Raw genomic sequence first — 23,785 nt, 5'->3', positions numbered from 1 at the left:
CACCTATTATACTCTATGCTACTTTCTCCCCACACCCACCCTACTCTCACTTATCTTTCCACCCTTCAGGCTCTCTGTCTGTATTCCTGATGAAGGGCTTTTGCCCGAAACGTCGATTTTACTGCTCCTCGGATGCTGCCTGAACTGCTGTGCTCTTCCAGCACCACTAATCCAGAATCTGGTTTCCAGCATCTGCAGTTATTGTTTTTACCATAAGTATTTCAGCTAAGTTAGCTTCAGTGAAATCACATTTCATATATTTTATGTCGACACCTGCTGACAAATTGTTTAATTGTTTCACCTAACTGTTGTCATTATTTGAACTAAAGCCTGTATATTCTAAATTTGACTCAAGCTTTAAACGCATCTTCTAAAATCTGGAAAATATCAGGATTTTTGCAGTCATCCTAAAAATACTGGAGGATTTCACGCATCTTAATCCTTTGTTTCCCAGTGCATTGAGGAGTATGTCTATCTTTATTTATCAGCTGTTTGTTAATCCAGAAAGTAAAGATGGATTATTTTGCTCAAGTTGATTATTTTCTATCTTTACTGTGTGTTTAATAAAGCCAGTATAAAAATCTGTATTGCAGTGTAGTGTTTTTTTTTTGCTGTAGGCTTTTTTATGTTGTAACAGAAACTTATCGTGTCACACATGCTGACTTTTTTTTGTTTTCTGCCACTTTCTAAAAGTAAGATAAAGAAATTAAACATCTGGTAAGACCTTGTTAGTGTGAGAAAACAACAATTTGTACGTTTCTTCCTGTACTTTGTTTTACGATCACTTTGTCAGTTTGGAGCTGCCCTCCAGCACTTGTAAAACATAAGTTTAAATCTGGTCAGCTATGACCTCCTGTTCTTTCTTGAAAGAGAAATTGTGAGAGTACTCACAAGTGTTTTCTCTTCACTGAGGTTCCTGTGCTTCATTAACGGTTGCAACACTTTAATCTTGGGTTTAATTGTAACTTCAACTCTGAACTCTGGTAATGATAAAGAATGAGTTAGGAAAATAAACTTTTTTTTAATTTATTCATGAAATGTGCATGTCACCGGTTGGGTCAGCATTTGATGTCCATCCTTGGTTGCCCTTGAGAAGGTGGTGGTGAGCTTCCTTCTGGAACTGCCGCAGTCCTTGTGCAGCAGGAAGACCCATACTGATGTTAAAATGAGAATTCCAGAATTTTGATCCAGCGACAGTAAAGCAATGACTATGTACTTCCAAGTCAGGATGGTGAGTAGCTTAGAGGAGACCTTGCAAGTTGTGGTCTTCCCACATGTCTGCAGTCCTTGTCTTTCTAGAGCATGATGTTAATGGATTTTAAAGGTGCTATCTCAGGGGCTTTGGTGGATTTCTACAGTGCATCTTGTAAATAGTACACACTGCTGCTACTGAGCATTGGTGGTGGATGGAGTGAATGTTTGTGAATGTAGTGCCAGTCAAGCAGACTTCTTTGTCCTGGTTAGTGCCAAGCTTCCTGAGTGTTGTTGGAGCTGTACTAAATTAGATAAGTGGGGAGTAATCTATTACGCTCCTGATTTGTGTCTTGAAGGTGGTCGACAGATTTCAGGGATTCAGAAGGTGAGTTACTCAATGCAGCATTACTAGCCTCTATCTTACCCTTGTAGCTGCTGTATTTGGCTATTCGTCCTGTTCAGTTTCTAGTCAGTAGTGATGGAGATGTCTGTTGGGTGCTGAAACAATGCTTTCACTGTTGGGGCTGTGGTAGAGAAGCCCTGTGAATCTTGAAATTGGGTATGTTAAGTACTGTGAAGAGTTTGGTTTAAATAATGTTCATCATCAACTCACTGCTAGAAGTAGGATGCTAATTTGAAGCAACTGTTGCAGGTATCAAATATCCCCAGGTACTTAACTCGACAACAAATTTTGTGACTATCAACAGGATGGTCTTGTGGATTGCCTTACCCAATAAAATGTCCTCCCAATAGATAGCATTTTGTGACACATGCAAACTATATACTATAAAAGGACACAGGACTAAAATGTCATGGAAGGCCAAAGGCCCAGGGAAGTCCAAAGTGCAACACCATGTTCCACAGCAGCATATGAAAAGGAATCAACCAAGGAACAACGTCAAAGGCATTTCCAAAATTCCATCCAATGTATGAAAACGCATCAGTAAATTCCAAGAGATACCTGCAGACCCCAGTCAGACTGTGCAGAAAGTCATTCTGACACATCATGTGGACATTGCCGGAAAGCTGAAGATTTTCTTTTCATCAAAATGATATACCACAGGAGGAATAAATAATATGCACTGAATGCCAAGACTGATACTGATGCAATGGCAAAATAATCCTTTATGCATTCTACAAGAGAATGACTCAGGAATCTGGCATGTTGTGATATAGACTATGCACAAATAGCTAACTGATTTCAATGGGTCTAACATCCCATGCATTTATCCATCCTAAATGTCAACATGGGTCATTGTGATGGACAACTGAAATCTTTTCTATGTTTGATTCATCAGGACCTTCTATTATAGGTTCCACCAATATGCCAAGATCTACACTTTAATGCAATCCAGGTGTAACAAACCTGTCTGTTGCAATCATGAAGGGACAATCTGAGCCAGAAACACATGGGAATGGGTAAAAGGAAACAGGCCTATTGGAAACAACAAAGATAGCTGTTTTCCATGTAGGCTATTCATGAAAAACTCCAAATGGGACAACTGCAATTGCTAATTACTGATGGCCCTACATCTTACCTTCGTACTTCTATTGATGATTACACTGTCCATTTCGTCCAATGCAAAAACAAATGCCACTGGAAAATAATATTTGAAACATGAAAACATTCAATATTTGCTGGCATAGCTCAGCATTGAAATTCCTCAGCAAAGTCCACAATTCCTGCAGCAAACTCTTAGCAACAAACCTGAAGACTGCTAAATATATTTCAAATAGTGAAATATTTCCCATTTGTGTGCTTGGCATTATTTGGTAGTTCTGAATGGAATTCTTTTACATTGGGTTGGTGATATCTCAATTTAAAACATTTGCATTCAAAAAAAATCTGTGGAGTTATTTACGATGATTATTTCTGCAGAGGCTGTTTAACCTAAATCAAATGTTAAAAAGATAAATTTATGAGTGATTATTTTTCTTACAATATGAAGTAATATATAGATTTTATCATTTATCAATTAATATAATACGGCAATGTTTTACAAATGTGAAGTTTGTTCAGTAATGCTTTGGGACTCTCTTCATTTAAGGAAGAAAAGAAGAATGTAGGGAGTCATGTGGCCTGTTCTGAATTCTCACCATTGACAAGCTGCAGTGGCTTGGTTGTTAAAGGTTAAAGAGTGGTGAAGGTTATCTTGCTGGAGAGAAGGTGTGAGATATTCATACCTATAAAGAAATAATTAAGCAACTGTGTTAAAGGTGAATCAGTTGCAAGTCCAAGGGATACTTGTTAGGGATGCCAAGATTTTTTTCAATGACGATGCTTTACATACTCCATTTAATTTCAAGTTAGAATAAAGTTGGGGTCTAAAGATTAGTTAATTAGCATTTCTGTTTGCAAACAATGTCCATGGAAGCCAGTATAGGATCAGCTTGCAGCTTTTTATGAGAAGATCCATGAGCCTCATAACTGAAGCAAATCATCAGGAGCTGAGAATGATGGACATGTACGTAGAGAACCAGATGTCTATTGAGGAGAAAGATTAGAGTATAACTGTTAGGCAGATTTTGGTCATTTTTAAATTTAAGTGGGAAATTTGTTCTGTAGCTTACAGCTACAAATTTCTTCCTGAAAAGTGCTTAGAAAATAATAAAAGCAAAGTATTATGGATAGCAAGTTTTGAGAAGATTTGTAGCTCAGGTTGAGGTTCTGGATGTAGGTTTGCTCACTGAGCTGGAAGGTTCCTTTTCAGACGTTTCATCATCATACTAGGTAACATCTTCAGTGAGCCTCCGGATGAAGCACTGCTGATGATTCCTGCTTTCTATTCATATTTTTGGGTTTCTTTGGGTTGGTGATGTCATTTCCTATGGTGATGTCATTTCCTGTTCTTTTTCTCAGAGGTGGTAAATCAGGTCCAATTCAATGTGTTTGTTGATAGCGTTCCGGTTGGAATGCCATGTTTCTAGGAATTCCCATGTGTGTTGCTGCTTGGCTTGTTCTACGTTGGATATGTTGTCCCAGTCAAAGTGGTGTCCTTCCTCATCTGTATGTAAAGATACTAGTGAGAAGGGTGGTGGGAGGAACAAACAGGCAGAAAACTAGCAACCAGGATACATGAACATCAATTAGCCATAAATTGACATGACCCTCTCTCACTAGTATCCTTACATACAGATAAGGAAGGACACCACTTCGACTGGGACAACACAAGCCAAACAGAGACACGCACGAGAATTCCTAGAAGCATGGCATTCCAACCGGAACTCTATCAACAAACACATCGAGTTAGACCCCATCTACCACCCCTGAGAAAAAGAAAAGGAAGTGTCATCACCAAAGGAGATGACATCTCCACAGGAAATGGCATTACCAACCCAAAGAAACCCAAACATATAAATAGAAAGCAGGAATCATCAGCAGTGCTTCGTCCAGAAGTTCACTGAAGATGTTACCTAGTATGGTGACAAAACGTCTGAAAATGAACCTTCCAGCTCAACAAGCAAATCTACATCCAGTATTATGGACACTGGACATCTGAAATAAACATGGACAAAGCTGGAAAAACTCAGCAGGTCTGTCAGTATTGGTGAAGAGTGAAAGAAAGTTAATGTTTTGAGTCTTCTTCAAATCTTTGTCTCTCTATAGATTCTGCCAGAACTGTTAAGTTTCTCCAGCACTTTATTTCAATGTTTAGACAATGTTGCTTTTCATTCTTTTGTTATAGTAATGCCCGAAAATCTGAAATCCTGTCATGTAATCTTTCCAGTTAGTCACTGAAAATGCAATTTTTTAAAAAAAAGTTATTATGCTCTACAGGGATTGTAACTATAGAAATTAAACTCCTTTTTTGTATCTCTTTCTGTCATGTCATGGAGAGTCATACTGCACAGAAACAGACCTTTCAGTCCAACTTGTCCATGCCGACCAGATATCCTAAATTAATCTTGACCCGTTTTCCAGCATTCTTGATCAAGGTGTTCCATTATAATAATGCGGTGACTATAGACATATGTTCTGTATGAAATCATTTTTCTTTGCTTCCTCATATGATATGATTTTTTTCCAACAATTTATGAACTCTAATTGTATTAAAGGATGTAGGGATACTGCAAGAAGAAGTAAAACATCATCCATGATCTTTGTGAATGGCAAAGCAGTCTCAAAGGGCTAAATTGACTATTACTGCTTTCATTTCTTATGTTTTGATCTGCCATGGAACATGGGTGCATCTGTCTGTTACCTGTACCGGTTGGCCTCTGCTGCCATGGTTATTCATCCCCTTGTCTGTAAGAGAGGAATATACTTCAGTCAGCTCATGCATTCTTTCCATGGGATGTTGAAGCCATGATTGAGTAGCTGACACAAAAACAAAATATGATGGAGACACTCAGCAGGTCTAGCACCTTCTGTGGGAAGAAAGCAGAGTTAATGTTTTGAGTCCATTGACTCTTCATCAGTTTTGAGTTTCAAGTCATTGGACTTGAAATTCCACTTTCTTCCCAAAGATGCTGTCAGACCTGCCGAGTTTCTCCAGCAATTCCTGTTTTTGTTTCAGATCTCCAACATCCATAGTTCTTTGTTTTAATTTATTAAGTAGTTGGCATTATGTACAAGCTGTGAAATATGAGTGTGGCACTTGGAGCAGAACTAATTGAAGCATAAATGAAATTTGATTGATAAGCAATTTTGGATGCTGAGTGATAGGTTTGGTGAATTGAGGTATATCTGAAGGATATGGTATTTGAAGATGCATTCACTGACAATCTTGATTTCTGACATTGTTCTCCATAGCTGTCTGTTCCCACTATTTGTTATTTCAAAAATGTACTTTATTCATAAAAAATATCTTTACATATATATGTAATCACAAATGCAGTTCGATTCTGTGCAGTGACATATCAAGGAAACACACAATCACTGGAGTTAGACTCTATCCAAATAAACCAAAGGTATTTCTTACTTAAACCAGACTATATTTACATTTTTGAGGCACTAAGAGGGTCCAATAAATGAACGGACCCCTATTTACCTTTAGCAGGAATTTCTCAGGCAGTGGTCTTTCCCCACTGCACCTTGGCAGCAGCTACCTGGTGCTTTAGTGTGTCCCTCAGTGCACTTGGAATGTGCCAGTCTGCAACATTGGGTTGAGGTCAACTCCTTGTTCTGGAAAACCAACAAGTCTCTGGTGGACCAAAGAGCATCTTTCACTGAATTGATGGTCCTCCAGACTGTCTGTTCCCACTTCTGAACATGTGCTAAGAGGGCTCTGACATTCTCTGGATATCCAAATCATATTTTTCATGTCATCCAACAAGTTCACCATCATAGTTGCTAAAAAAAAGACTTTGGAACCTAATTCCTCCCATGTTCTGTCATAACTTAATGTTTCACAGGTCAGATTCACTTCGTGCACAACTACCATTCTTGCTCCAGTCACATGTTGACATGGTGCTGATATCATTTAAAGCAGCATGCAGCCCAAAGGTGCTGTGTAGCCTGCAATCCAATGGATGAGCTCTGTTTAATCATGCATAAAAAATCCCAATGATGTTTTTCAGGAATACTGGATTTAGCTCCCAAAATATTGTGCTTTGTCTGGTGTGTGGGCATAGGTATCATACCAGATTACCTAAAACAAATAAACTAAGAAACAATGAATTGCTCACAAGACAAACCATCTAATAGATTTACAGAAGAGCAGTCCTCGATCCAGTGCATAATTTGATTATTAAGTTGATTTAACCACATTGATGTGAGAATCCTTTGTGGTAAAATTCATTGTTGCTGGGCAGCAAAATGTTTGGTAATCGATCTGTTCCCCTTTACTGACCAACCTGATTTGCTTTTCCAATAGAATAGGTGTAAAACAAGCCTATGCTATTGGATATTTTGCACACACATAAATTGATTTTTACTGTCAATAATTAGGCACCAGACTGAGAGCAAGTAAGAAGTAAATGACGAATTACATTAGGAGCCATTGTATTCCACATCAAACTTTGCTTATGTCTTCTTTCCTTGGAACTATTCATCTACCTCATTGTAATCACTGAAAAATGGAAAATTATTACAGAGTACGTTAGCAAAGGGTTGCTGGTATCTATGGAACCATATCACAGCAGCGTCTTATGTATTTGAGAAGTAGAAAAGTGAAATTTAAAAAGAATGCAATGAAAATTATGTTCAGCTTATATACTAAGAGGTAGAATGGTATTGTCAGCTGTGCAATGAAGATAGTTAGCACGGGTGGTTGGATCTATAATACTTTGGTGTTCATGTGTTATGTGAAGTCATTCCAAGAGAATTTCATATATTTCTTGTATTTGTTTGAATTTCAGGTTGAAATAAACCTTAAGCGTTATCCCACCCCTTACCCAGAAGATCTGAAAAATATGGTCAAGTCTGTTCAGCATTTGGTGGGAAAACATAGTCAAGAAGGATCTGAAGAAAACTCAACCGGCGCCACAAATATAGAACATTCTGCAAAAGATAAATATGAGCATAAATGGCCTATATCTGCAAAGGATGTTACACTTGAGGTAACTGAGAAAATTAACAAATTGTCCATTTGTCATTCACAATGTTATCTTTATCATTAAGTTCAGAAAATCAGCTATCAGAGGAATACATTGAATATAGTGGATTTTATTAGAGCAAAATTGGGATCAGAAGCACCCATTAGGTTAGTGCTACAGGTGTCTCTGAAGCTCAAAGTGACAACACATATAGTTTTGGGATGAGCTATATCTGATGAGGTGGTTAACATCCACACAGTTAATAGTCATGGAAGCTTGCAAAGTGAATAGTTTTTGACTCCAGCCAGCATGCTACTTTGATTTGAGACCAGTGGTGTTAATTTTAGAGATCAACACTCCCTTTTTTCACTTGACATCACCGAACAGGAGTAAGAAGAAGCCATAGCAGCATTATTTAAAGGTGTAAGTAAATACTTAGTTAAAAATCACACAACACCAGGTTATAGTCTAACAGGTTTAATTGGAAGCACTAGCTTTCAGAGCGCCGCTCCTTCCAATTAAACCTGTTGGACTATAACCTGGTGTTGTGTGATTTTTAACTTTGTACACCCCAGTCCAACACCAGCATCTCCAAATCAGAAAATACTATAAGCTTAGTGGCTGGTTGAATAATTCTGGTTGTTCTATCAATTCTGAGTGTTATGTAATCTGTAAGATGTGATTGCCATGGCTGAATGTGAGAGGTGGTTGTGAGGTTTACAGCAATACCATCTGTATGAGGAGGTGACCAACCAACTCAATGTCAGGTATGAGTCCAGATTGATGGAGACTGTCAGCATGGGAGCAATGGGAATTTGATGAATTGCGCAGCATTTCAGGCTGTTAGGTTATGATCGTTGAAGATGGATTCACTGAGACAATTGTATATATTGATCATAACCCCTTAAGGCTTTGGGAAAGACTTAAAGATAAGACTACTTCCTGACTATTTCGATGGAGCTTATTATTGCAGCCATTCAGTTTTAAAATTGTACACGTGGCAGGATGAGAAAATATAATTGCCGACACATTGGCACAACCGAAATGAAGGAGGATGAAGGTGTTTGGTGGTGGAAGAAATAGATTGAAATGGAATGTTGAATGTTTTCATGCTTAGAGTCCATGTAATGTTTATGTATTGTAGTGTACTAATAGAGTAAGATTGTTTGTTATTTTAAGGGAGGGAGGTGTGATAATACTATGGTTTTAAGAGGTGTATTTTGTGGTGTTTTTTTCAATGAAGAAAGTTTGAGACAATAGTGCCAAACGGTATGTTCCAAACAACATAAACAGCTTGTGAGTCATGGAGTCATAGGATCATAAAGATATACAGCATGGAAACAGGCCCTTCAGTCCAACTCATACATGCTGACCAGATATTCCAACCCAATGTAGTCCCACCTGCCAGCACTCGGCCCATATCTCTCCAAACCCTTCCTATTCATATACCCATCCAGATGTCTTTTAAATGTTGCAATTGTACCAGCCTCCACCACTTCCTCTGGCAGCTCATTCCATACTACGTTTTGGGCAAAAGCCCTTCATCATTCCTGATGAAGGGCTTTTGCCCGAAACGTCAATTTTCCTGCTCCTTGGATGGTGCCTGACCTGCTGTGCTTTTCCAGCACCACTCTAATCTAGACTCCGGTTTCCAGCATCTGCAGTCCTCACTTTTGCCTAGCTCATTCCATACACATACCACCCTCTGCGTGAAACAGTTGCCCCTTAGGTCTCTTTTATATCTTTCCCCTCTCACCCTAAGCCTATGCCTTCTAATTCTGGACTCGCCCATCCCAGGGAAAATAATTTGTCGATTTATCCTATCCATGCCCTTCATGATTTTATAAACCCGTATAAGGTCACCCCTCAGCCTCTGACACTCCAGGGAAAATAGCCCTAACCTATTCAATGTCTCCCAATAGCTTAAATCCTCCAACCCTGGCAACATCATTGTAAATCTTCTCTGAACTCTTTCAAGTTTCACAACATCTTTCTGATAGGAAGGAGAGAATTGCATGCAATTTGCCAACAGTGGCCTAACCCAATGTCCTGTACAGCTGCAGCATAACCTTCTTTGCTGTCCACTACACCTCCAATTTCAATATCATCCGCAAACTTACTAACTATATGTCTTATGCTCACATCCAAATCATTTATATAAATGGTGAAAAGTAGTGGACCCAACACCAATCTTTGTGGTACTCCACTGGTCACAGGCCTCCAGTCTGAAAAACAACCCTCCACCAACACCCTCTGTCTTCTACTTTTGAGCGAATTCTGTATCTAAATGGCTAGTTCTCCCTGTATTCCATGAGATCTAACCTTGCTAACCAGTCTCCCATGGGGAACCTTGTCAAATGCCTTACTGAAGTCCATTGGATTTTTTTAAGTTTGGAATAATAGAAGCAGCATGAAGTGGTGGGGTCAAGGATTTTGACCCAGGATTTTAGGACCAGGATTTTAGTTTAACTTTCAATAGCTGTTGGGGTTTGTAAGCTGTTATATGTCTTTCCCTGCTACAGCAAAACACTTGAGTTCTTTCTCTCACTTAGAGTTTTCTCTTGATGTTCTTTCCTGCTGGAATGGAGAATTGAATGTGAAACAAACTATTTTATTGCATTTGCCTTTGCCAAGGGGGTGTTTATGGGATGTTAATATGTTGGGACAATTATCATAGAACACCTACAGTGTGGAAGCAGGCCACTCAGTCCATCAAGTTCACACCGACCCTCCAAAGAACATCCCAACGCACAGCCAATGCCCTATTCTATCCTTGTAACCCTGCATTTCCCATGGTTAATCCACACAACCTTCACATCCCTGGACACCATGGGCAATTTAGCATTGCCAATATACCTAACCTGCACATTTTTGGATGTTGCTATTTATATTTGCTGTTTAGTAGTTAAATATTCTATTATTCTGTTAAGTTTTCCAATAGAATTACGTTTATTCCAATTTTTTTTCTTGGTATTTTAACTATAGTGTAAGGATAAAATGTATTTTGCTTCAAGCCTGGTAGTTTGACCAATCTAATTGCATCCAGAACACAATGCCTTATACTTGCCTATAAAAGTAAGAAAAAGTTGGGGTCTAGCTATCATCTTAATATATTTTGAGGGGGTTTACTCTGGTCCGTAACACAAGACTGCCAGAAGATGGATGTTCGATGCTTTGATATATTTCTGATTAGGAGAAAGTTTCCAGGGAACAGGAGAATCGACGTTTCCTGAAGAAGGGCTTATGCCCGAAACGTCGATTCTCCTGTTCCCTGGATGCTGCCTGACCTGCTGCGCTGTTCCAGCAACACATTTTCAGCTCTATATTTCTGATTAATCAAATCTGGGATTGTGGCTCAATTTGATTGAAAATGAATTTCTGGAATCATCCAGAAATTTTTTTCTGCCCTCATGTTTTAAAATGCTGTGTTTTAGACCATTTTTATTTACTTTAAATAGCAACTCAAAGTCGATAAATCTTATGATTCTGGTGAATAGTAGTAATTCTTAAATTTAATTCCCAACTAAGCCAACGTCTGGTGATATTCAGGATATGTACAGACATCTCACCTGAATGATCATGCATTCTAGTTAAATTCAAACACTTTTAACTTTACAGTTGATTTTAAATCTTACGGTCAAAAGGCAGTGTCGCTCCTGTATTTCCACATTCTTCCCCATTGCGCCCAGGTAGTATTTCTCTCAGAAGCTGTGAAATGTACCAGAAGTAATGAGATGACCAGAAAGCAAGTAACTCCAACAGAATAACAACATACGGGAAAATTCAGGCTAAAATCTTTTACGTCCTCCAGTTCCACTTTGCCAAAATAAAGGAACTGCTGAGAAATAAAAATAACATTTAAAAGATTAATTAATGAAGTATATTTTTATTATGACAGATTTTTTGCTGGAAAAGGCATGTCCGTACAGAATTGAGACTCCTAGTGTGATTTTTAATCTCTGCTAAATCCATTGACCTTAACCAGATTAGTACTGAGTGCTAGTGTTGTTATGGTTAGGGGGATTGAGGGGTGGGGGTGAGGTGTCTGTACACATCCTGAAAATCACTTTCGGCCCAACAAGTCTGAAGAGTATCCTACCCAAACCCATTACTCTATATTTTCCCCTGACTAATACACCTAACCTACACATCCATGAACACTATGTGCAATTCAGCATGGCCAATTCACCTAACCTGCACATCTTTGGATTGTGGGAGGAAACTGGAGCACCCAGAGGAAACTCATGCAGACATGGCGAGAATGTGCAAATTCCACACAGTCACTTGATGCTGGAATCCAGGTCCCTGATGCTGTGAGGCAGCAGTGTTAACCACAGGGCCACTGTGTCACCCCCTAATTGAAATCCTGTTTAACCTTCTTCAGGAGTGTCCCCCATGTGGAGATCTGGCCAATCTGGTTGTCTGCAGTTAATTAGTTACATTCAAATTGATTTGAAAACTTGAAATTGTTTCAGACCTTCCAATCCTGGTTTCAGAAGGCCGACCTCACTACTCTGCCAACTAAACACTAGGTTTTGGCGATACTTAAACATTTTCCACGTGAATTCACCAAAGCTCAGTGATTCTTCTAATAGTCACCATTTGGGCATACCCCAAGGAGAAGCCATTTGGACCTGATATAGGCAGGAGAACTTTATTCTGTTACAAGTCAGAGGCAATTTCAGTAGAGATTTGAAAAAATGTGTGGGGAAAATTATTTCTAACATTCACAAGTTTGACAAATATGATGATGAATAGACAGGGTAAAGCTTGAAGGATGTTCTCAATGATCAGGAAATGCAGAACCGGAGACTACAGTCCCAGGATCTGGGATAGGCCATTTAGGACTGAGATTAGAATTCTTTTTCACGAAGAGAGTTGTGCGCAAATGGAATTCTCTGCTACAGCAAGTGGTTTAGGTCAAAACGTTGGAAGTTTTCAAGAGGGATTCAGATATAGTTCTTAGAGCTGAAGGGATAAAATAATATTGGGAGAAAGCCAATAGCAGGGATAGATTTGGATTATTAGCAATGATCATATTGAATGTTGAAACGGGTTTAAAGGGCCAAATATACTTACTCCTGCTCCTACTTTCTATGTCTCCAAATTTGTGTGAAATGCTGATAGAGGTGTTTATTTCAAGTCAAACCTTCTTCCTATTGTCACACTTTATTGCCATGAAGATGTAAGTAAGTGTTCCATTTCTATCTTGCTCTTATTTGTTTTCTTGAAAGATCTAATTTTCTCTTTTCTACAGAGATCGTTAGGAGACTCGCCAAATGATCTGAGAATGGGAGAACTGCGGCCAACTCTTAGTGAAACGCCACTATTCAAACCCAAAGTCGTCTTGTTGAGTAAAGAGAAGAAAGGTGCAGTGTCAACTCTATGGAAGCCAAGCTGAGCCAGGATATTGCATTAGGGAAATCTCATTTGGGAAAGGGATGTAGTGGGGTTGAGAGCAGAAATGCTGCTGCACAAGTGTGTAGTAAATCAGTGCTGAATTCCTGATTCTACACATTTCTTATGAAGTCAGAATTTGCTGACAGACTTCCATTGTAATAGAACATTTATGGCATTCATCATTATAATTCAGAAATTCCAGCAAGTCATATTTTATACTGTTAACTAGATCATAGCCTCAGTTTGTGGAGATTTGGAACCGGTGCAGATGCCTCAAAAGCACAGTTGTAGTAACTTCACCCTGCAAAATCAAAGCAAATCCCAAATTAGCTGAGTTGACACTATGTTGATTGTCAGTGCTACTTAGATTATTTATGGAACAGACTGTTGTGGCATAATCTAATCAGTTCTCTGCAAAGGAAGGTCACTAAATTATGGCATTCATTACCAATATTGCTACTTCAGTAAATTACTGACCAATATGGTTTCAGTAAACAACCTGATTCAATGTTTATACTTTCTACAAGCAATCAAAGTGAAGCCCAAAAATGGTAGTCCCAGAAAATGAAGAATAAGATGCAACCTAGTAACAGCTGTATATATGAAGCAATCCAAGAAAAGTACATGTTGAGAATAATAACCTAAACATAGGATACCTAGATTATGAGGATACCCTGAAGATGCTAGGTTTGCTGTTCTTGAAATGCAAGAATTTATACAGATTATTTGGAATTTTTAAGGTTATGAAAGAGATTTATGAAGTTGTTCCACATAAATTGTTCAAACCATAGAGAAATGAGTTTCAAATTAATGAGTTAAAAAGTGTAGACAGACTTGTGACAGTGACTATTAAGGAAGCCTTTGAAACGCATGATAAATGAACAGAATTTGAAAAAAGAAATATTGATTATCATTTGCATCTGAACCAGTAGTGAAGCTGGACAGTTTTTTTTTAAAACATAAAGGGTAACTTGAGACATATGGCTATGAAGACTAAAGAGAAGGGAAATAACAGGTGAGGGTCCAAAAATACCAGTTGCAGTGGAATATGAGCAAAATTGCAATGACCTGCCAAAGGCTGTGAGCAGGCTTCAAGGTCAAACTTGAATTATCCATTTAAGCATTCCATTATAATTAACTTCTTATTCTTTCAATGGGTTTTAATTAATTGAAGCTGATCTTTTCATGCAATAGCATTTTCGCTGGTGCTACAGTAATTTGAAGTAACGGTTTGAGAAGCACACTAGGGATTTGAACAGTCGATTGAGCAGAACAAAGCTGTTACCAAACCGTTGATATACCATCCAGCCTTAAAACTCTGCTACTAGGCTATAGAAATCAGGTTTAACATCATAAATGCCAAATGCCAGAACACAGCTGTTGAGCTCTTGGACTGAAATTGGGGTAAAAAAAGAGAAAAACAGTTGTGTTTATATAAGAAAACCATAATAAGCCTTAAAACCTACTTGATTAGAAAAAAGGGCGCCATGCTATCATTTTAATGAAACAATCCAGTTGGTCGATTGCATTCCACTGGCAGGATATTTATTTTTATTTTTAATATTTATTTATTTATAGGATTAAATAGAAATGTATTTTTAACATTTTTTAAAATCTGGATTTTTAAAAAATTCTCCTCTCTGGAGAATATATCGTTCCATTGGTAGCAACTATGCTCGACGACCACATTCAAGTAACTGTTCTTTTTAGAGTCTTGGAGTCATACAGCACGGAAACAGGCCCTTCGGCCCAACTTGTCCATGTCAACCAGATTTCTTAAATCAAACTAGTGCCATTTGTCTGTATTTGGCCCATATCCCAATAAACCTTTCCTATCCATGTACCTGTCCAAATGTCTTTTAAATATTGTAACTATACCTGCTTCTGTCACTTCCTCAGACAGTTCATTCCATATATGAACGACCCTCTGCAATAAAAAAGTTGGCCTCGAATCCCTTTTAAAAATTTCCCTTCTCACTTTAAAATTATGCCCACTAGTTTTGGCCTTCCCTACCTTGGGAAAAAGACTTTGGCTATTCACCTTATCTAAGCCCTTGATGGTTTTATAAACCTCAATAAGGTCACCTCTTAGCCTCCTCAACTCCAAGGAGAAAAAGCCCCAGTCTATCCAGCTTCTCCTTATGACTCAAACCTTCTAGTTTGGGTAACCTGCTTGTAAATGTTTTTTGCACCCCTTCCAGTTTGATACCATCTTTTCTATAGATTTTTGTATGAATCTAGTCAGCATCAGTGTAATTTGGCCTTGAAGGTATTACAGTTCATGAGCTCACTTTTCCCATTTGTCTGTACTTTTCAATATGGTCAGATGAAAGTGTTAAGATTGGAAGACCTACCTGATTTTTTTTCCACCTCTCAAGCACATGAATGCTGAGATCAACCTATTTATTTTCCAAGTGCACTGTAGGTGCCACCTCATCTGAGAATAGCTTTCTCACACCAGACATGATGTTGCCGGGAATGGTAGGTTTGAGTTGTAAAAGTAGGCCGGATAGGCTGGGACTTTTTTCACTGGAGTGTAGAATGTTGAGGGGTGATCTTATAGACATATATGAAACCATGAGGGGCATAGATAAGGTGAATAGCAATGGTCTTTTCCTGCGGATATGGAGTTCAAAACTAAGGGGCATATGGCCCTTCAGCCCACGATGTTGTGCCGAGCATTTATCTTAATCTAAGATCAACCTAACCTACATACTCATCAATTTACTGCTGTCGATGTGCTTGTCCAGCAGTCCCTTGAATGTCCCTAAAGTCTCTGACTCTACTACCAGCACTGGCAGTGCATTCCACACATTCGCCACTCTCAGCATAAAGAACCTACCTCTTATGTCTCCGCTATACCTTCCTCCAATCACCTTAAATGGACAGCCATTTCTGCCCTGGGGAAAAGTCTCTGGCTATCTGCTCTATCGATACCTCTCATTACCGTGTACACCTCTATCAAGTCACCTCTCTTCCTTCTTCTCTCCAGTATGAAAAGCCCTAGCTCATTCAACTTCTCTTCATAAGACAAGCCCTCCAATCCAGGCAACATCCTGATAAATCTCCTGTGCACACTATCTAAAGAATCTATATCCTCCCTATAATGAGGCAAACAAAACTGGACACAGTACTCCAAATGTGGTCTAACCAGGGTTTTATAGAGCTGCAGCAAAACCTTGCAGCTCTGAAACTCAATCCCCCTATTAATGAAAGCCAAAACACCATACACCTTCTTAACAATCTATCAACTTGGGTGGCAACTTTGAGGGATCTATGTACATGGACCCCAAGTTCCTGCTGTTCCCCTGCACTGCCAAGAACCCTGTCTTTAACCCTGTATTCAGCTTTCAAATTCGACTTTCTGAAATAAATCACTTCACATTTATCGAGGTTGAACTCCATATTTGTAAGGTGAGAAGGGAAAGTTTTAAAAAGGACACGATAGGCAACTTTTTTTTACGGTGAGTAGTTTGTGTATGGAATGAACTGCCAGAGGAAGTAATGGATGCAGATAGAGTTGCGACATTTAAAAGGCATTTGGATATGTATGTGAATGGGAAAGGTTTGGAGGGATATGGACCAAGTGCAGGCAGGTGGGACTAATTTAGTTTGGGAACATGGTCAGCATGGACTAGTTGGACCAAAAGGTTTCCATGCTGTATAACTCTATGGCTAAGGACAGCTATTGAATGCTCTTGTTGATTGACAGTGCACTTTCCATTGAATTACAAAGTATTTTTTTTATTTCTAAGCAGACTGTAGAATTGAACAACTCTCTTTTAAGCGTGTTCATATAGAATTTGAATACTGCTGAAAACAAAAATGTAGCTGTTGAAAATGTTTTGTCTTGCACTAATCAGGACAGTTGTGAGAATACCAAATTTCAAAGGAAACAATCATTTATATTGCATGAGAAAGAGGGTGCTGATTGGTTGGAAGGCAGGAAACCTCATAATTATTCTATTTCTGTTACTGTACCCACCTGCCTCCAAAGCTCATACTCTGCCACTCTTACTATTGCCTGCAACATCTTTCCTCACTTGCTATCATTCCCCCTCCCCCCACCCAGCAACTCCCCACACCATTAGCCTCTGTGCTGCTTTCTCACTTGCTGAGACACTTCACCTTTTACTACCTGCACCAGCACTCACCACTGTGCCAATTACTTTCACTTATTTCAATCCCTCCCTTTTTCGCATTAAGAAGAAAATTAGTCCAAAGCAGGTCAATAAGTGAAATGATGGGTGGAGAGGTACCTGACATTAGGCTCCTTACCCACTATGAGGAGAGAATCCTGTCCCTCAAAGAAGGAGACCAGGATTACTGCTACAGGGATGCCAAGAATCCATGTCTGCCAACTGAGTGAGTAGTGTTATTCATTCCACTCCAATTCTCACATTAACCCCACTGATTGCACACAACTTCTTCTATCATGCCTCCTGTTTCTCATGACTTGCAGGTACCAGCAGATGGCCATGGTCTTGACAGAGAAACAGGCTGGTCCAACATCTGAGGAAGAGAGTACTGAGGCTTCAGAGGAAGCAATGGCAAAGTTGCCTGCTGTACCCCCCAACAGCCGAGATACTGACACCTTAGTAGGAAAGTTATATTTAGAAAGACTGAGAGCACAATCTCGTAGCATTTTACTGTGACAGCTCCATAGTTGGCCAAGGAAGAGATTTCCCAGGCTGCTGGTACTTGAAGGACAGGCAAAGTACAGGCACCTGCTCAGCAATATTACCCTTAATTATATTTTTCTGCTACATAGACCTGTGGTGCCAACAATCAGAAACTTTGTCCATATGCAGAGGGAGAAACTAAAGTGGCAGACCAGTATGTGCCTCTCTTTACCCAGAGGATGCAGGAGTGCAGCTACGCTGTGGGGATCCAGCTGCTTCAAGCATGTGATTGTCTGGCTGCTTCCACATACAGTTAGCAACTGTCATTGAGAGCCAGATACAGCACCCTTGGGTTCTGCTGGAAATAGGCATAGACCTACACTCTACATCCCTAGCCAATGGTTCTCTTGTCCAAAGGCTTGGTGACAGGTGCCCCTTCCCCAGAAGGAGACGGAATGGTGCCAAGATGCACCCAACAAAAGGAGGAACCACACACAAAGTAGTCCCTTCTTTGGACACTGCAGAGGTGGCTGGGCCTGCCCCATTGACCTTTGGCAGTTCAAGTTGAGTAGATCAAGTTGCCTCTGGACCAATGGGCTCCACTGTCAAGAGGTCTTCCTCCACCCCAATTGCACTGAGATAATTTTTTGAGGAACATCAATAGCATGGATAACATTTTGCTACATATCAATGCTCAAATTTTGTTAAGTGTTAATGGTATTGCAATACATCTATTAGTTTGAGTCTGTATTGCCCTGAATGTAATTGTGCCACCATGATACCAAACATCATATGCATACAAGACATAACAAAAAGTGATATCTACTGCATCATGTAGAAGAAGATGTTCAAGATGTACATAGGTAGTGGGTTTTACTGGCACCATTGCCCTGTTTGATTAAATATCACCATTCTTTTCCTGGGAGACCAAAAGTGTTAGTCTTGAATGAAGTGAACAGCAATGCCTGGCGCAGAGAGGCGTGGAGCACATATCCAATGGATTAGAGTCACAAGGAATTAGGGAACCTGCAGGTCTGTGTCCTGTACAATGCATGGTCTCTATGTAATATTCCATCTCTTTTTTTAAAGAGCACCATATTGGTGGGTCTTGCAGCCACCTCCCTCTCAGGTCAACACATTCCATGTGTGCTGTGACCATTTTCTTTCTCATGTGCAATTTAGATTTACAGCATGATGAAAAGCAGTAATGTGAGGCCTTGATTCTAGATATCCAGACCCTTCTTCCTGATAACCCTTCACATAAACCCTTCCCTATGCTTTGCACCTCCTCAGGTCCCTACTCAATTTATATTTGTCACTTAAGCTGCTGGTACATGGTACAGGTGTAAGATTGATGTAGCGAGGTGTCATATAGCAAGATGTCTGCTCCCTTGACTGAGGACTGCTGAGCAGCATGACTAGCTGTCTGGTTGTGTGACTGCACTAATAAGCAAGACAGGGATGCTGTGAGCATGCAGGTAGATGGTAAGTGAGTGAGCACTAAGAGAGTAAGCAAGCAGTCCCAGGATATGCGTTTGTCTGATCCATGAGCTGGGTGCCTGTCCCAAGAGGATTGATGAAGGTAGAGTACTGGACGTTGTCTATATGGACTTCAGTAGTAAGGTGTTCGACAAGGTTCCGCATGGGTCGCAGGTAGACAGGGTAGTGAAGAAGGTATTTGGTACGCTTTCATTAATTGGTCAGTGCATTGACTATTGGAATTAGGAGGTCATGTTGCACCTGTACAAGATATTGGTTAGACCACGTCTGGAATATTGTGTTCAGTTCTGGTCTCCCTACTATAGGAAAAATGTTATCAAACTTGAAAGGGTTCAGAAAAGATTTACAAGGATGTTGCCAGGATTGCAGGGTTTGAACTACAGGGAGAGGCTGAGTAGGCTGGGGCTGTTTTCCTGGAGCGCTGCGGGCTGAGGGGTGACCTTATAGAGGTTTATAAAATCATGAGGGACATGGATAGGGTAAATATGCAAGGTCTTTTTCACAGGGTAGGGGAGTCCAAACTAGAGGGCATAAGTTTAAGGTGAGAGGGGAAAGATTTAAAAGGGATCTAAGGGGCAACATTTTCATGTAGAGGTATGGAATGAGCTGGCATAGGAAGTGGTAAAGGGTGATACAATTACAACATTTACAAGTCATCTGGATGGTACATGAATAGGAAGGATTTAGAGGGGTATGGTGCAAATGCTGGAAATGAGACTAGATTGGACTGGACAGGATTGGACACTCTGGCAGCAGGAAACATGTTTCCGCTGATGGATGAGTGCCAAACCAGAGGACACAGCTTAAAAATACGGGGTAGACCATTTATGACAGAGATGAGGAGAAACTTCTTCACCCAGAGAGTGGTGGCTGTGTGGAATGCTCTGCCCCAGAAGGCAGTGGAGGCCCAGTCTCTGGATTCATTTAAGAAAGAGTTGGATAGAGCTCTCAAAGATAGTGGAATCAAGGGTTATGGAGATAAGGCAGGAAGAGGATACTGATTAGGAATGATCAGCCATGATCATATTGAATGGCGGTGCAGGCTCGAAGGGCTGAATGGCCTACTCCTGCACCTATTGTCTATTGTCTATTGTCTATTAATTTAGGATATGGCATGGATGAGTTGGACTGTAGAGTCTGTTTCCATGCTATACGTTGCTTTGACTCTGTGACACTGCACAAAGTGTTCTTGCAGGAAACTTTCATTGCTAATTGCTGATGCGTCCTGCACTGCAAGTCTCAATTTCCTAAGTATTCTGAAGTGGATCATAGAATTGCCACCAAAATCCTGTGGGGGTTCATAATTATCAGATGCCATTGTCCACAGATAAGGTGTGTGTGCAGCTGGTGTCTGTGAAATGCTGCTGCATAATGATGAACATGGAGGCTGTTCAGTCACCAATGAGCTGCAGTGGCCAGGTACCCACTCTGACTTCTAAATCAAAAATTCTTGGTCTCTAGTTTGCTCGTGGCAGATGGCATAATAGAAAGCTGCATATTAATGAGGTGAGATTTGGAGTTAATAAGGTGGTTAACAAGCAATAATCTGCTTTAATCGGCAACTTGCTGCTACTGAGTGAGAATTTTGCCTTGATGCCCAGAACTTAGTTAAAAGATGCAGCGAGAACCAAACTAAGACATAGGCCTCATTGGATTTCTCCCATGATGCTGTCACAATACTGGCCATTTAGGCCCCGATACAATTCTGCTGTCGGTGTCTGTCCTGATAATTGATGACAAAAAGCTTCATTGGCATTTCTCCTTTTTCACCAATTCTCATTAATTTTAAACATTTTACTCCAAACTTGTATGTCGCATGTCTTAAGATTTTAAAATATAAAACTAAAATATCTTTCTGACAACCAAAGAAGAAATATTTAATCAATATTACTTTATATATTAAGAATCAACAGATGAATCAGAAGGTGACAGAATCAACAACAGTGGCTCTTCGGCTAGCTACTCAGACTACTCGCCTTCTCAGGGGTCATCTGCTTCTTCTGGAGTACCTATTAAAGTCAGCACTTTACAGACTGCAGTCAAAGATGGTGTGGCAGCTTCATCCTGGGGAAACAGGTTTGTGCTCATTACAAACGGTATACCATTAGTTACCTTTTTAAGCTTTGCACATTATAGTAAGTAAATTATTTTGTCTACTTATCAAAATGTTATTTTTCTCAATGCAAAGTATTTGGATTGGAGCATATTGTATGAAACCACTAAGGTTCAAAAGGCAAGTGAAAAGGTCGTAGAATCAAAGAACAGTACTGCACAGGAGGAACCTGGTTGACTCATCAATGCTTCCCGTTTATCCCGTGTCTCAATATTGCTGCTTTTCTCTTTCTTAAATATTTATCCAATCCCTTTTGAAGGTTACCATTGAATTTGTATCCATCATCCAATTATGCAGAAGATTCCAAATCCTTACTGGGTTAGAAAAAAATCCTCATGTCTCCTCTTAATACACTTACCACGTGCTGCCTTCATCAACTCTTCAACTTTTGAAAACAGTATAATTTTGATTACTCTATTTAAAGCCGTAATGATTTTAAATACTTCTTTCAAAACTTCTCTTAACCTTCTCTCAGGAGAAAAACTATGTAACTATAATCCCTCAACTTTGGAACCATTCCTGTAAATCCTGTTTTTAGCCTCCGCAAAGTCTTCATCCCTTTCCTAAAATGTGGCGCCCAGAATTGATCACAGCATTTGTGCTGGGACCAAATTGGATTGATATATAATTGATATATAATTACTTGTTTTGGTACTCTATGTATCTATTTTTAAATCTCATGACTCATCTGCTTTATTAACTGCTTTGTTATCAGACACCTTTGAGAATTAAGACATAATCATCCCACGTGTCTCTTACAGCTCTTAAAACTGTACAATTTACCTGTGTTCTTCCTCCACATTCTTTCTACAAAAACTTAGCACCTCAGTTTCTTTTGCATTGGTTTTCATCTGTCATGTGTCTACTTTTCATCAATCCATGTTATCTTGAAGTCAATATTCAGCGTTCTCACCATTTATTGCACTTCAAAGTTTTGTGTCATCTGCAAATTTCAAAGTTTGCCCTGTATCTCTTAAGTCATTAGTGTAGTTCAGAAGAAGCAGTGGTCTGAGGTGTTTCTGTCCTTTACCAAATTTTGGAATGATGCTATGTAGCCCTTTTTATTTCTTGGCCACAAATTTTGCTAACGAGAATGACAGATGGTACTTTCTCAAATGTCTTCAGAAAATCATATACACTTCAGCAGAACTATCATCCACCTTCTGTGTTCATCAAAAACTAATCAAGTTAGCCAAAAATAATTTGCTAATAATAAATCCATGCTGGCTGTCTTCTATCAACCATAGTTTATCCAAATAGATGTCAATTTTCCATCACATTATCACACAGATTTTGTGATTGTTTGCTAAGTGACAACATTATTGCTGACCTAGATCAAAGCTGTTCACAGAGGTCTGCTGTGGGGATTTTACTTTTCCTGATATTAATATCATTTAGGTGCCAAGTCTATAGAATTTTCAGTGGCCAAAGTTGTTGAAAGATTATCAGATAATAAATTAAAATGTTAAACGCTTTGATTATCCTTCACTTTTTAAACATCTTACAAACAGCAAGATAAGATTGGAACAGTCACGTGAGATTAAGGTAGAAGTTAAAATATCATAAATTTTTACTTTCTTTATATGTGTGCATATTTTATAATATAATGGAGCAACTTGGTAGTCCATAGATGTAATGTAAAATTCATGTTTTATGTTGAGAGAGGTCATTCATTAGTATTTGTGATTTAGTTTGTCATTTACAAACCCAGTTCCACCTCATTCAATAGCTATAACTTATTCAAGGGTTTTTAAAATGATTTCAATTGCATGAAAATGAATGTTCATATCAGTTTAAATGATTTTGTATACTTGTATCTGTCAGCACTTTTATTAGCTCATCCTGTGGAGGATCATAGAGCCATTGTCAACAAAGTCTGGATTGTCATGTTTAATTATGTGTGTATGAATACAAAAAGTGCTGTCAGTTTCACAGTTATAATGATGGTTAATGTTCTACTATCATCATTACCACAAAATCCAGGCCATTGTTTCTAAAATCTCACAGATGGTAAATTAACTAGCATGCAGTTGCCTGGTTAAGATATTTTATAACAACATATGATGTTTGCAATACTCCAACTCTCTGATGAGAGACACCTGGTATTTAAGAAGAATAATGAAAAGCTCCCCATTATGTCTGCAGTTTTCACTCCTGTATCCCATATTAAATATGATGCATCTCTTCTGGAACAATTGAATTGTCCATTTTAAATATGGCCAGCCCTTTTAATATATTTTTTTTTAAATCTCATCCTCTTCCTTGCTAGCACCAATACAAAGTGTTAATTTCAACATAGTGTAGTGCCTTCGGTCTCTGTCAATAAATATCTATTTTAGTCTCTAATTGGCATTCCCTACCCATCGGACAATCTTTTGACTTTTACGTGTCTGTAGAAGATGATAATTTCTTCCTTCATTCCACTTGTGTATTTTCTATATATAGATGGATAAATAATAATAATAAGTAATTAGGTGAC

At 39.1% G+C, this 23,785-nt stretch overlaps 1 protein-coding gene across 21 annotated transcripts in view; it reads left to right on the top strand.

The window, feature by feature from the left end:
• lrrc7 (leucine rich repeat containing 7) overlaps positions 1-23,785 on the top strand; it is a 607,301-nt gene that overhangs the window by 514,144 nt on the left and 69,372 nt on the right. For all 21 annotated transcript variants that reach the window (XM_043699350.1, XM_043699364.1, XM_043699344.1 and 18 more), the window contains 3 exons: positions 7,495-7,695; positions 12,929-13,040; positions 21,098-21,269. In XM_043699350.1, coding sequence (XP_043555285.1) covers positions 7,495-7,695; positions 12,929-13,040; positions 21,098-21,269 — 485 coding nt within the window. The remainder of the gene's footprint in view (positions 1-7,494; positions 7,696-12,928; positions 13,041-21,097; positions 21,270-23,785) is intronic.

This window comes from Chiloscyllium plagiosum, chromosome 11 (assembly GCF_004010195.1).
Source record: "Chiloscyllium plagiosum isolate BGI_BamShark_2017 chromosome 11, ASM401019v2, whole genome shotgun sequence".
NCBI classification, from domain to species: Eukaryota; Metazoa; Chordata; class Chondrichthyes; order Orectolobiformes; family Hemiscylliidae; genus Chiloscyllium; species Chiloscyllium plagiosum.
Note: the sequence above shows the minus strand (reverse complement) of the source record. Positions and strands in the feature narration are given on the sequence as shown.